Consider the following 13,510-nt stretch of genomic DNA (forward strand, 5'->3'; position numbering starts at 1 on the left):
TGTATTCCCTCCCCTCCATTAGCTGGCTGATGTGCCCTGGAGCAAAGCACTGAACCCCCCCAATATGCTCCCCGGATGCTTGTTGCTGTGTGTGTTTCACTGCATGTTGCATGTGTGCTGAAGAGCTGCTTTCATCCTCATGATGGTGGCTCCCTCAGTTCCATCCTTTCAGACGTGTGGAAGAAGTATTCCGTCCGTACGATCTGATTGGTTGGACTTCTTCCTTCCATACGGGATGTGATGGCTATCACTCGCCCGCTCTGCATCAACAGTGAGATGTGACTCTCTACAACCTCTGTGAATTACAACCGTGTGGGATGTTGCTGTAATAAAGATGAATCTGAAGAGAAATCTGCTGCTCAAACTGGAACTTCTAAACAAAACGATACAAGCAGATGATGATGCGAAAATACGAGCTTTTATTCAACATTCAAACATCAACACATTTTTTTCCATGAATCTGTTGTGAGCAGAGTTACTGTGTGTGATGACAGCTTTGACACTGCACGGCAGAGCGGCTGTGGCCCAAAAATGTGCAAATTATAGCATAAAAGCACAGAATGATCACGTTTTGAAATGAGGAGTCAAACGGTGTGTCGTACGAAACCGAGCGATCGATCGAGACACACACACACACACACACACACACACACACACACACACACACACACGCACACACACACACACTGAGCTGGCAGAATAAAACTTCATTACTACAGTCATGAAAATAATGTTTTGACACTGAATGCAAATCACTTCTCTTCTTTCCTCTGTAATCAAAGACTTTCCTGCAGAGCTTCCAGCCCCCCTCGTCAGTCGAGTCCATAATGCAGCAGAGCGGAGTCAGAGATCCTTGTTCTGCAGCACCCTGAACCGCTGAATGTGCCACAGTTAGGAGGCCTCAATGTCAGGAGGCCTCAGAGTCGGGAGGTTTCAGTGTCGGGAGGTTTCAGAGTCGGGAGGCCTCAGAGATGGCAGGCTTCAGTGTCGCGAGGCTTCAGAGTCGGGAGGTTTCAGAGTCGGGAGGCCTCAGAGTCGGGAGGTTTCAGTGTCGCGAGGCTTCAGAGTCGGGAGGCTTCAGAGTCGGGAGGCCTCAGAGTCGGCAGGCTTCAGTGTCGGGAGGCTGTATTGTATAAAAACCATCAGGACAGATGGCGAGAGGGTGCAGGGTTTTGATTGGTGGTCGAGGGGGTGTTCAGATCCTTTTCTTCAGCAAAAGATCAAATTGAAGTCCTGCATTGAAAAGCTCACATGCTCACTTCAATAAGTGTCCCTCCTGCTCCCTTTCTGTTGCTCTGGAACGACCAGTTCAGTGAAAGAGCGTCTGCAGCTGATCATTAGGCTTCAACACATCCAAACTGGTGGTTTCTTACCTTTTTCATACTGGCTCTATTGTCTCATGGCCCCCTCAGGAAGAACTGAAAGAACTCTGCTGACTCTCATCACGTCAAACTGTCAGCTTGTTTTTGACCAAATACCTGCAAAGCTCATGACATTCACATCCGCCTCAGCTGGACTTTTTTGGTTGTGGGCATGTTAGCATTAAGCTCCAAGAACCATTGTGTCTAAATACAGCCTCACGGGGCTGCTAGCTTTGGTAACTAGCCTTGTTTTAAGTTGCCTTGTCATCAGGTGGTCATGACATCACATGCAGGGGATGTTCTCATTGGTGCTGCTTTAAACGAGCTGCTGAAAGACAACAACGGCCACATTCACTTTGGCAGTAATGTCCATGTCTCCCTCCTGTTGGAGCCTCTGGACTCCTGGGCACCACCGCCAGGTGAACATCAGGTGACACTGAACCAAACTAATTATTCAGACAGAAAATGACTGTTGTGGAGTCGTAACAGTTGCAGTTAAAAACATTGTGACAGACGTTTTTAGTTAGCGTGGGTTGTTATCGGCTCTGCTCGTGAACATCCTGGTGCTGATTGTCCCGCTCTGAGTTTTTTCATGTTCCTGTTTGAAAGTGTGACGAGTGAACTTTGACCTGAGCTGTCACTCATCCTCTCTGCTCTCAGAGTAAACCTGCTGCTGTCTGTTGTTTCCATCCGTTCAGACGCTGTTCAGTCACAAACACACCAGGACTTGGTAGAAGAAGACTCGAGGAAGAAGATAACGATGCTGGGCGTCCATGATAACTGAGCTTTGTGGTTAATTAATAATTACAGTGATTCATATTAGAAGAATTTCTAATCAGAGTGATGAAAAACAAGCTCACCTGTGGCCCTCACAACACTGTTGTTGAGCTCTGTGGCCCAGAGCTCAGCGCTCACTTCAGCTGCAGCAGGAAGCAGCTTATTCACATGTTTCTGCTGCCCCCAAGTGGCCAAACAGTTCAGTTTCCTCCAGAGACTGTTCCAGCATTGTGGTTTGTAGTTTAGGTCAAACTTCAACATACATGTACACCACTTCCACTTCCCATGATGCAACATGAAAGCATCTCTTCATTAGACCCTCCCTGCCTGTAACACAGGGTTTCTGTTATACACATGTAGCGTCCAGATCTGATGATGTCACTAAAGTTCCTCCAAAGCGTCAGAGGACATGAATCAACTCGACGTATTAACCATGAGGACGCTCACAGTGAGGCTGCATGGTCACAGGTAATAACGCCTGCATGTAGGTGTAATGACGAGTGTGTTAGTGTGGACAGGTGGCACTTTAACAATCACTCTGAAAAGCTCTTTAAACTGATGAGGAACATTATTCTGTCAGTCACACACGACTCAAACAGCTTCTCATTTATGGAGCTTTTAATATCTGATTCTTTTTGTATCAAATCCTTTTTTAAAATAATCACTTCGAAAATATTCACATTTCTACTTGAGTCTGAGTCACTGACTGGATTTACAAAAGGACACACTTCTAAAAGAGCACAGAAGAAGCGTCCGATGAAGCCTTCAGCGATGCCAACAAAGAGCAAAGGCCGGCCGGCCGGGAATGATGACGAGGTCACGCAGCTTCCTGACTGCTGTTCACCAGCTGAAGAGTCTCTCTCTCTCACACACACACACACAGACACACACACAGACACACAGGTGTTTGCTTCAGGTGGGCGGAGCTCCCTCGGTCAGTCGTCAGGTTCGGTGACGCACTGCTCCACGATCTCCCTCAGGTTTGGATTTTCCATGGCGGCGGCCACTCGCTCCTTATCGTTGATCTGCTTGTTAACTGGACACACAAACAGAACACTGGCTAATGCTAATGCTAACGCTGGAGACCTCGACAGTCACCAGGCTAATGCTAACGCTGGAGACCTCGACAGGACACTGGCTAACGCCACGCTAACGCTGGAGACCTCGACAGTCAACAGCCTAATGTTAATGCTAATGCTGGAGACCTCGACAGGACACTGGCTAATGCAAACGCTAACGCTGGAGACCTCGACAGGACACTGGCTAACGCTAACGCTGGAGACCTCGACAGGACACTGGCTAACGCTAATGCTAATGCTGGAGACCTCGACAGGAGCAGTAGCTTCACTGTTGTTGCTTCACATTGTTTTATTTTCAGTTTTGGCTTGCGCTGTTCCACCTGCTGCTGAACGTTTGGCTGAGTTTGTTTTTGGATGCTAAAGTCAGTTGGTGGAGTGTTTAGATATATTTGTCTTGATGACCTGAAATCTTAAACATTCATGGTTCCTTCATCACGTAATTGCGCTTCATGTCCAAAGTCTATAAAAAACATTTCCATCCAAATACTGACATCCCCATCGGCCTCAGCTGTACTCCGTGTTCACCGTTAATTAGCTCATTTTAGCACGCCAACATGCTAACTAATTCTCTAACTCCTCTGTCTCTTTCAGATGAGGCGGGAAGCTTCACTCTAATGTCTTACAAGAGCACTTCCTTGTTTTGTGATGAGGCAGGCCCCCCTGCACCGGCTTTCATTGGGTGATCAGTTGTTGATGGTCAGCCCTGTGAGCCAATAGGAGCCATCACAAAGTTCTACCTCTGGAAAAGGGCCTTCATGTTACACCTGGAACTATCCTCTGCATTATCTGAGCGTCTCCTGCAAACACACATAACGTCCCACACACAGAAACCACGAGCTCCTCAACACGAACAGACCAAGCACACTTACTGTCCTCCTCAGTAGAGTGGGTTCCCTCTGAAATGTAGATTTCCAACTGAGAAGACAAAGAAAAACAGCTGATGTCAAACGGCAGTTTATTGAAGAAAGTCTATGAAGAACAAAGTGAAGATGTTAGCTTGGTTTAAAAGAGAAAAGGTTTGGATCAGCAGAGAAGGGGGACACATGCAGCTCAGATCTAACCTGGAGACAGTATGAGTACATCACAGCTGGTCTGTACAGCAGCAACCATGAGCCAGACCTGATCACCAGCATCAGCGCCCTACCTGAACACTCATCCAGGTGGAAACTAAAGCTCACTGACTGCTTCTGTCTCTGTTAACGAATCACGATCAAGAAGTCTGATGATACCAACTGATGTGACCTGACACAAGTCATCTGATATAAATATCAAACAAACCAAGTCCAACCCTCTGGACAACCCTGAAAACACAGTCTGGACTCTGTAAAACAGATAAAACCAGAATCAGTCATCTCTAATCAAACTGTGTTTCCTGAAGTGTTCCTGAGTGCAGGTATTAATCTCTTTATCCAATCACGTGTTGACAAAGTGTTGACCCTCGCTCCATCCTCGCTGTGAACCACTGAGCCTTTCAATCATGATGCTATCACCTGTTACCAATCAGCCTGTTTACCTGTGGAATGATCCAAACAGGTGTTTTTGGAGCGTTCCACATCTTTCCCAGTCTTTAGTTTGAAACGTGTTGCTGCATCAGATTCAGAATCAGCAGATATTTACAGAAATCAATGAAGCTGATGAGCTCAGACAGTAAATATATCGACTTTGTGCTGTTTTCAGGTGAGTTTCTGTCAGAGAGGATTTCCTGTTTTATCTTTGAACTGCTGGTGCTGATGTGAGCTTCACGCTCTCTGCACACAGAGATAAAGTCCTCTGTTCTCCACCTGCCTCAACACTGCAGTTAGTAGAGGTCTGACTCCTCTCTCCATGACCTTTGACCCCTAAAACTGGGCTGAGTGTGTTGTTCTCCATCTGTTCTTGAATCGTTTTCATGTTTCACTGGACACATTCTTTCACATTAGAGTCTCTGAACGTCCCACGAGGGGGTGATGAAGCAGCTGTCCCCGTCACATCTGGTGGACAGCAGCTGATCTCAGATCTACAGAGACGCTGTGGAGACACTGTCTCTGGAAACAGATGCTGCATTCACTGCATCCACCTCCACTGTACCCAAACACCCTCACCCTTACCTGACCCGCCACAGCTGTGCTACTCACCTTGTGTTTAAATGGCAAACATCGCTGTAGCTTCACTTGTAAGCACAAACCTGCAGACACATAAAACATCAGCATCAGACACGGAGACGCCGATCACATCACAGACGCCGTGTAGTCAAGAACCCAGAACAGACACAGACACAGAGCAGCAGGTGGAAATCTGACACACCTGAACCTCAGTCTGATGTGAATGTGAATTAATCTCTTCAGTGTTTTTTATTTTGCTTCTGCTCAGTGATGGCTTAACCTGATTCACGTCTTCTCCTTTTCTGAATCAAAACATTTATTCTCACGTCTTTAGTACCTTCGTGCTGAAGGAACAGGAAAGTCTGAGCAGTCAGTGAAGTACTCGTCCTCATCATTCTGACACAGACACATGAATGCACCATGTTTCATGTTTAATAAAGCTACACAGCAGCTGTGGTACTGTGGTGCTAGCTCTGCTGCTACTTTTCTCCCACTGCTTTCACATGCTGCTGTAATGCCCACATTTCCCTGGCTGGGGATAAATAAAGTTTTATCTTATCTTATCTTAAATGTTTATCTGCATGTTTTTGTTGTCTCTCCTTATTTTCTTGAAGTTCAAACTTCGCTCTAGCTGCAAAGCATTCTGGGTCATTTCCTGCTCCTGCTCTTGCGCATTTTGGTCCTTTCCCCCCTTTTTTCCTGACAGATTTCTGCCTTACGATGGACTGCCACCGAATCGATTGTCGATCACCTCTGATCACTGATTCTGCTGTCTACTCTGTTGGACGGCTGGAAATGGGAGACAAAATGTTCCAAAGTGGACCCAAAGATGCGAGTCGATCGAGCAGCAGCTGTGTTAAAAAGCTTCTGGCAGCAGCTGCTGCTGCTCTCAGTGAAGCTGCAGCCTCCTCCGGTCAGGAAATCGTCTGCTGCACAGCGAGCTTCCCTCCAATCACGCTCTCTGATCACTTCAGGAGACCCTTCAATTACACCTCAACTACCAAGAACAACTTCGTGAGGGACGAGCCGTCACTTCATTTGTACTCGAGCTGAACACTGGGTGTGAAAAGAGGTACTAAATAGTCCACCGGCTCACTGCACACACTGTGTATGTGCTCTACGACTGGAGCTGGATCATAATTCACTATCAACTTCGACTAGACTTCAAAGGAACTGAATCATACTAAACATCCCATTTCAACCTGTGCTTCTTCATCTGTTCTCATTTCAAACGAATGAGAAGTTAAATCGCATCTAAACCGGTCGCAAATAACGCACACACCATATGGCCAAAAGTATATGGACAACCCCGTGAAGATATGATGCTATAAGTGTCCACAAACTTTTATTTCCAAAGAAAGGAAATCGCAATGCTCGAGCATCCGGTGATATTTTAGATACGACTGTTCTTCCAGCTCAGTTTGTCTTTTTTTCTGTTTCAACATGACGTCCCCATGCAAGAACCGAACTGGCCTGCACAGAGTCCAGACCTCAGCCCAACATGAGCCAGACCTGACCCCCCAACACCAATGTTGGTAAATGGCTGCAATGATGCAGCACTTCTATCCAAAACGTGATAAAATGACTGAATGTCTCATGACTGTGACATGTGTCATTCTTCCAGTCATTTTTTACATTATTAACAATTATTGAATTTAGCAGAAAAATTCTATTGATAATGAAAATAAAGCTAAAGGTAAAAAAATGCTTGATGTGTTTTGAGCTGCAAATCATAACAAACACAAAACAGCACAGAACCTTTTTAATTTCATCCCAAAGTTTGCACAGATAACATAATAAACATAAAGTATGAACATGAAGCTGAGAAATCAGAGTGGAAAACAAACCTGTAACCTTGAAACTACTGACAGGGTAATTCAGAGGCAAGAAAGAGCTCATTAGTGTGTAACACACGTACACAAACCTGCTCGCTCATTATAAATCTGTCTGATTATGTGCCTACGTACCACATTGTGATTGAAAGTGACAGTAATTAAAGCGTCTAATGTGAATAAGAAGAGAATCGTGTGTATTGTTCAGTGCTGGGAGCCTGAACACAGACAGAGTACTGACAATAAACACTAATTAAAGCAGAGTCTGGCTGAAGTCAGTGGTCTATTCCAGCGCTGAACTGGTGTCCACTCAATATGTTGCAGCTAATAGACTCCTGCGTTCAATTCACCGTGTCTGGGTATATGAACGAAAGCCAAGTTTTACTCTCATCCAGCCGGCGTTCGTTCAGCAGGGAAGCTGCTGGAGAGGAAACTCTGCTTCAACTTTCATGCTTTACGCGGTGAAGAGCTGCTGACACACAGGTGATACCACGAAAACCCAACAAGGCCACAGCAAACGTCTATGTAATAAACAGTAATAACAGAAATAATAAAACTAACAAACTACTTCTCATCCAGAGAAGCACTGAGGACACGCAGAGAAGAAAACAAGAAGAAACAGTTCCAGTATTCAGCAGCGAGACTGAGCCAGTGAACATTCAGACAGCCAGAGACCAGCGGGTGGTCGTTTATGATAATGAAAATAATGGCTGGTTGCAGCTCTACCTGTGATATTAGCCCCTTAAACAAGGTCATATTAAAGTTAGTTCACAGATATTAAACCACGAGTGACGGATTAGGAAGTCTGTACAGCCTCGGGCTTTGGCATCATGAGTGTTTTATTTCTTTTTTTAACACCAAAGTAACGCTTTCCTCTAATCTGAACTACAGTAAAATCCACCCTTTACAATCACGGGAGCATTAGACCGCTTTCACTCCTGCAGTTTGTTTCTCTGGGCTGAATCAGCTGATCAGAAAAATCCCAACGAGCCAAGATGCAGCCCCACAAACCACATGAGATCATCATCACACAAACAGGAAGCAGGTCCTGAAGGAGGTCAAACTACAGAGCACTTCGTAGTAGCAGTCCAGGTGAGACCTCGACTTACTACAGCAGATGGACTGGATCGTGGTCAGATCACGTTCCCACCACAGACGAGACCCATCGAGACCGCCTGCTCTCAAGGATCTCTGACCTGATCGGTCAGACCTGGCTGATGAGCCAGCTGGCTCTGATCTGCTTCCTGTCTGCTGTGTTATCAGTGGCGTGACTCACCGATCAGAGTAGCTAGAGAACAGTGAGGGACGGTCGGCGAGAACTTGATAATGATGAGGTACTCGTCCTCTCCGAGCTCCTGGACCTCCACGCATTTCTCCGTCACCACGTCCAGCTCTTCCAGGGTGTTGGGCTTCTCCGGGTCTCGGATCGATCGGATCACATCTGACACAGGGCAGGAAACAAGACGTGTCTTTGTTCACTAAAACCAACATTAAAGCAAACCTCGACAGTAAGGACGAACAAATGAGAGTCTACAACCCCAGAAAAAAAACCTTCTTTTCTTGCTTCTATGATTGAATATAATCCAAAATAAACCAAAAGACATACAGTGTTTGCATTGCATCATGGAATTTCACTTCTTTCTTGCAAAGACCGACGTTGACGATGAACTAGTAATTAATCAACTGAAACTACAATTTAGAACACTGTGACATTTACAGAGGGATTATTTTAAACTCTGCTGCATCATTTAGCCTCTAAAGCCAAACAAACACAACGTAAACTACAGTAAGATAAGATGAGATATAACTTAAATACATACCTTCCCTCTAACTCCATTACTTAACTGCAGTAGAGAAAGAACTCCAGTACTGTTGCAGTACTGGTCCCACTGTGTTCTGCTCACTCCAACCACTCTCCATTCACAAACTCATCTGAATTCCATACCGGTATTATAATCCTGAAATGTGCCATCCCCTCCAATCAACCCAAACTACAGTCAGAAAACCACTTATTTGAGTTCTAAACCCGCACAGGTCAGATGTGCATTTCACTACAACCACACCAGACTGCATTCAAGAAATCCCCTATTTAACTTTGCCTTCAATGACTGTCACTACAGTGACAGTTAGCCACTTAAAGAAACTTCTCTTACGAAGATAACATAATAACATCTTCAGCAGAAAATGTCCTGTTGATTATAATCTTGTTGAACACTATCACGAACTGTTCATTTACAGCCGCGCACAAACACCGCTCTATGGACGCCTTGATCCAGTGCACTCAACACATAGTTTCATCTGATTTTAGAATGGAGTCTGGTGTACCCTTTGCCAACATACACGAACCCACTTGAGGTCCGTTACGAGCCTGAATGTAAGACTTTCATCAGATAACATGAAACTTTGCTAACGTTAGTTCCACGGGCCTGCTCCTCACCGTACACTTCTAACGCTTTGTCCTCCATCTTTTTGGTCCTCAGGGCATCCCTGTTGTCGACAAGTCCAGAAAACTGTAAAACCTTGGTGACAGTAAACGACACCAGGCTGAACACTATTTCCATTTTTTAGAGAGCGCCATAATAAGGAGGACCGCGGTGACTTTGACAGGAAAAGAGACACCGATAGAACGGCTTCAGTAGATCTCTATCGTCATGTGAGCACTATCAACAACTGCGTACAGCGTCAACTGTAAACGTATCATCGTATAGAGATCAGCAGGCTCAGTTGCAGCCAATGAGCGCACCCAGATTGCTTCCGCTTCCTGTATTTTGGTTTCAGAGAAAAGCAATCGATGAAAGATGTTTTGACACTATATGGCACTTCGAATGTAGCGTCAGATATGAATTAAGCCACTTTTTTCCCAAAAAATAATGGAATCTTAGCTTCATTTTCAAATTGTGATGTAATATCTTTTATCATTATATAGATATATAAAATAATTTGAACTGAATTGAAGTTGAGTTTTTAATTTGTTTATAAGCAAAAACTGCAGTTATTTTTAGTAGACCTCACATTTGGAATGTATTGTATTGAAAATAAAAAGAAAATAACCTTTAAGTAAAGTTGACTATTTCATATAAAACCCATATAGTTCCTTGTGTCACTTTATTCCTATTGGAATAGATTTCTGGTGCAATGTATGAATTCCTAATAGTATGCATCTAACGCTTGTTGTATTACATCTGTTGTTGTTGGTTGTTCGTTAAAAAAACGGAATACACGCATTTAGGGAGTTACTGACAGAAGCAATTGATGATTTGTATAATATAGGAGACTACGTTCCTCTTTCGATTAACTCGACTTTTGTACCGTTTCTCTATTGGTCGGATTTGGTCAGCTGACAGGTGAAGACGGAGCATGTGACTACCCGGAACGAGCTGCTGTTTACAGTACAGATTTTGTTTTTGTCGTTGAGGTCGCTGTTTGGAGACGTTTCATTACAGAATGTCGCTTTAGCGAACTCTCGGCCTCATTAAGAAGTTTTCCGTTCAATGTGTGAAGATGTTGGACGCGGCTCAGCGGCTGGAGAACACCTCCACAGAGGTGCTCGTGATCCCAGAGAACCAGCACTGTGGACAGGTAGCGGACATCCAGAGAGCTGAACTGGCTCCTGGAGGTTCCCTGCTCGGATGTCTGGAGGTCCGGGGGCGGCTAGTGGTGTGGGACCCGGCGGACAGAGAGGCTCCTCCGGCCGTAGTGGACGGGTGGTTCACAGAGTGAGTCCCACAGTCTGAATTCACTTCAGCCTTCCTGTTTGCACAATCCAGTTTATCAGTCCCAAGAAATCTAAATTAATGGACATCACAAAAACACAATTTACATGAGTCATGATTTATACCACATCCTCCTTTTGACTGACCTCTGTATCACTTACCACAACTGACATTATTTGGCCTTGATTGCTTCATCGATCTTTATTTTGATCTGTATGATGATTTAAATAAAGTTAGTATAGAATGAAAGGAAATGAAGTGTTTCAAAGCATTTACACAGCCACAAAATAAAGTCTATTGATACCAGAGGGGCTTTTTCCTTGGTTTGACAAAGGAAATGTTCATGCTGCATCTGTCACTGATATTTCCGACAGTAGTCTGTCTGACTGTTGCTCTGCTTCCAGCTTCTCCTGGGAGGAGGTGCCTGTCTGCAGTCGTGGAAACAGCAGCTTCAGACTGTTGGCTGTTGGAGGTCAGTGGGACCTGAAGCTGCTGGAGGTGGAAGCAGAGCGATCAGCCTCCATTGCTCTGCACTCTGTCTGTGAATGTCCTGCAGATCGCTTGCTGCAGATCATCAGAGAGCAGGACCACAGTGAGTCCCATGACCAGCCCACCATCATCATCATCATCATCATCATCATGTGCAGCCACAGATGTCTGACACTGCTGGAACAAACTGACGATGACACTGAACAGATGTGATTGTGTAGAATCATGTTCATAAATCTATTATTAATGTCTTTATTTTCAGGTGTGCGTGACCTGCAGTCGGTCCGTGTGTTGTCATTTTGTGCCGACCGCTGCTGTGCGCTGCTGAACGGTGATTGGCTGCTGCAGCTGCAGTGGCAGCAAACGGAGGAGGAGCCGCAGACGTTGTCTTGCTCCAGCATCCAGCTGACTGACAGCAACAGACATGCTGCTGTCCATCACTGTGTCTGCAGAGAGACCCTGTTCGTCCTCAGCTCCGCTGGACTCGTGTGTATCCTCCGCTGATGAAAAATACAAACACAGCTCCTGTTACAGCTACAGCTGCATATACAAATTAGACTGCTAATTATATCAATGTTAATGATATCTGAGCATCAAACTCAGCTAAGGTCATTCAAATTAAACTAGACTAAACTAAAACTAGGCTTACATGAATAAAAGAAACTAATCTCAGCTAAATGAAACTGAGTTCAAATGCAAGTTAAACGAACCAGGAACATAATTATAAATAAATTAAATTAAACTAAGCTACCCCTGGTGAAACAAAGCTAAACTAAATGAACTAATAAACAAACACACAGATAAATTAAGTTGAAATAATCTACTTAAACTATTAAAGGTTAAAGTAAACTCCACTAATTTAAGATAAACTGAATTAAGCTAAGCCAGCTAAGCTAAATTAAACTCAACCAAGTAACTCTAATGTAAACTAAACTGAGTGAAACAAAGTGAAACTTCGGCTTAGTTACATTAAATCAAGCTGTACTAAATGAAGATAAGTTACTCGATGTAATTTATCTAAGCTAAACTAAATTGAGCTAAACCAAACTTTAGCTTAAGTTAATCAAACTAAATGTTCTGTGATGAAACTTTGGAAAACTAAACTAAATTTTAGCTTATATAAATCAAACTAATCTAACTGCGGTGAAACAAAGATAAACTAAACTAAGACTAAACCTTGGCTTCATTAAATCAGACCAAGCTGGCTATGATGAAACTAAGCTAAGATAAATAAACCAAGTCAACAAAACAAGTAAAGCAGTGAGTAAAATGAGCCTCAGGAAGCTAAACTGAGCCAGACTAAAGCTAATCTATAAAATTAAGCTTTCCTTCATGAAACTAAAATTAACAAAGCTGTGTTCCGTCGTGTCTCACAGTCTTCCTCAGTGGATGAAGGAGGGGCACTGAGAACGGCCGTGAGCTCGTGAGTAGACCATGAGTTGAGAGTTCAATGGACCTGGATCTGGTCTCTCTGCTCAGAAACTCTTTTTGGATCCCAGCGTCTTCTTTAACTGTGACCTCCAGCTGTGTACAACATGTCTGACGGCAGTCCGCTGGCCAGCGTCGACCTCCCTGCTTACCTGAGCTCTGGTCTGAGAGATGATGACTTCACCTCCCCTTCCTCCTCCTCCTCCTCCTCCTCTCCCCCCTTCTGCCTCCTCCAGGTGTCAGCTGATCTCAGTACGGCCGTCGCGGTCACTCAGTCTCGCGCCGCCGTCGCCGTCGACCTCAACCACTACTTCAGGTGCAGTGTTTATGTTAAACAGGGACGATGTGGACCGGTCCTTAGCAGCTGCGGTCCTGATGGCAGAGACGTGGCCGTCTGCCGGGTGTCTGCTCTGTCATGTTTGTGTCTCGGCCGGAGGAGAGTTGAACTGACCGGACGAACACATCAGACCGGATCCGCTGTGACCGGTCTGCAGCTGAGTCCTGCACAGGACCAGAGACAGACTGACTGTGCTCTGCTACCTCACACCGATATTTCTGTCTCTCAGGACGTACCCGGACCACCTGCTGTGCGCTGAGCCCCCATCTCGCCCCGCTGTCCGGCCCCAGCACCCGAGAGACCAGGATGGCCTGTTGAGCTCCACCTCCAGCCTCTTGTCCCTGGGCTCAGCCTTCAGTACTGACCGGTAAACTACTGACCACCACACAGACGTTACCTGTAGACACCCTGAG

At 45.0% G+C, this 13,510-nt stretch overlaps 2 protein-coding genes across 5 annotated transcripts in view; one reads left to right on the forward strand and one right to left on the reverse strand.

Annotated features, from left to right (window-relative positions):
* Window positions 1–428: 428 nt before the first annotated feature.
* On the reverse strand, window positions 429–9,814 carry ciao2a (cytosolic iron-sulfur assembly component 2A). The gene is made up of 5 exons (XM_041938779.1): window positions 9,568–9,814; window positions 8,407–8,571; window positions 5,332–5,381; window positions 4,087–4,132; window positions 429–3,174 (listed from the first exon to the last, which is right to left on the reverse strand). The coding sequence occupies exons 1-5, from the start codon at window positions 9,689–9,691 to the stop codon at window positions 3,074–3,076; spliced, it is 486 nt and encodes a 161-aa protein (XP_041794713.1). The 5' UTR covers window positions 9,692–9,814; the 3' UTR covers window positions 429–3,073.
* A 688-nt stretch (window positions 9,815–10,502) lies between these two features.
* The window catches only part of spg11 (SPG11 vesicle trafficking associated, spatacsin), a 23,477-nt gene continuing 20,469 nt past the window's right edge, over window positions 10,503–13,510 (forward strand). For all 4 annotated transcript variants that reach the window (XR_006006911.1, XM_041939589.1, XM_041939591.1 and 1 more), the window contains exons 1-5: window positions 10,503–10,846; window positions 11,248–11,435; window positions 11,595–11,822; window positions 12,857–13,076; window positions 13,327–13,464. Coding sequence is in view for 3 of the 4 variants with exons in the window: in XM_041939589.1 (XP_041795523.1) it covers window positions 10,632–10,846; window positions 11,248–11,435; window positions 11,595–11,822; window positions 12,857–13,076; window positions 13,327–13,464 (989 nt within the window). In the remaining variant the exon portion in view is untranslated. The remainder of the gene's footprint in view (window positions 10,847–11,247; window positions 11,436–11,594; window positions 11,823–12,856; window positions 13,077–13,326; window positions 13,465–13,510) is intronic.

Source organism: Chelmon rostratus, chromosome 6 (assembly GCF_017976325.1).
Source record: "Chelmon rostratus isolate fCheRos1 chromosome 6, fCheRos1.pri, whole genome shotgun sequence".
NCBI classification, from domain to species: Eukaryota; Metazoa; Chordata; class Actinopteri; order Chaetodontiformes; family Chaetodontidae; genus Chelmon; species Chelmon rostratus.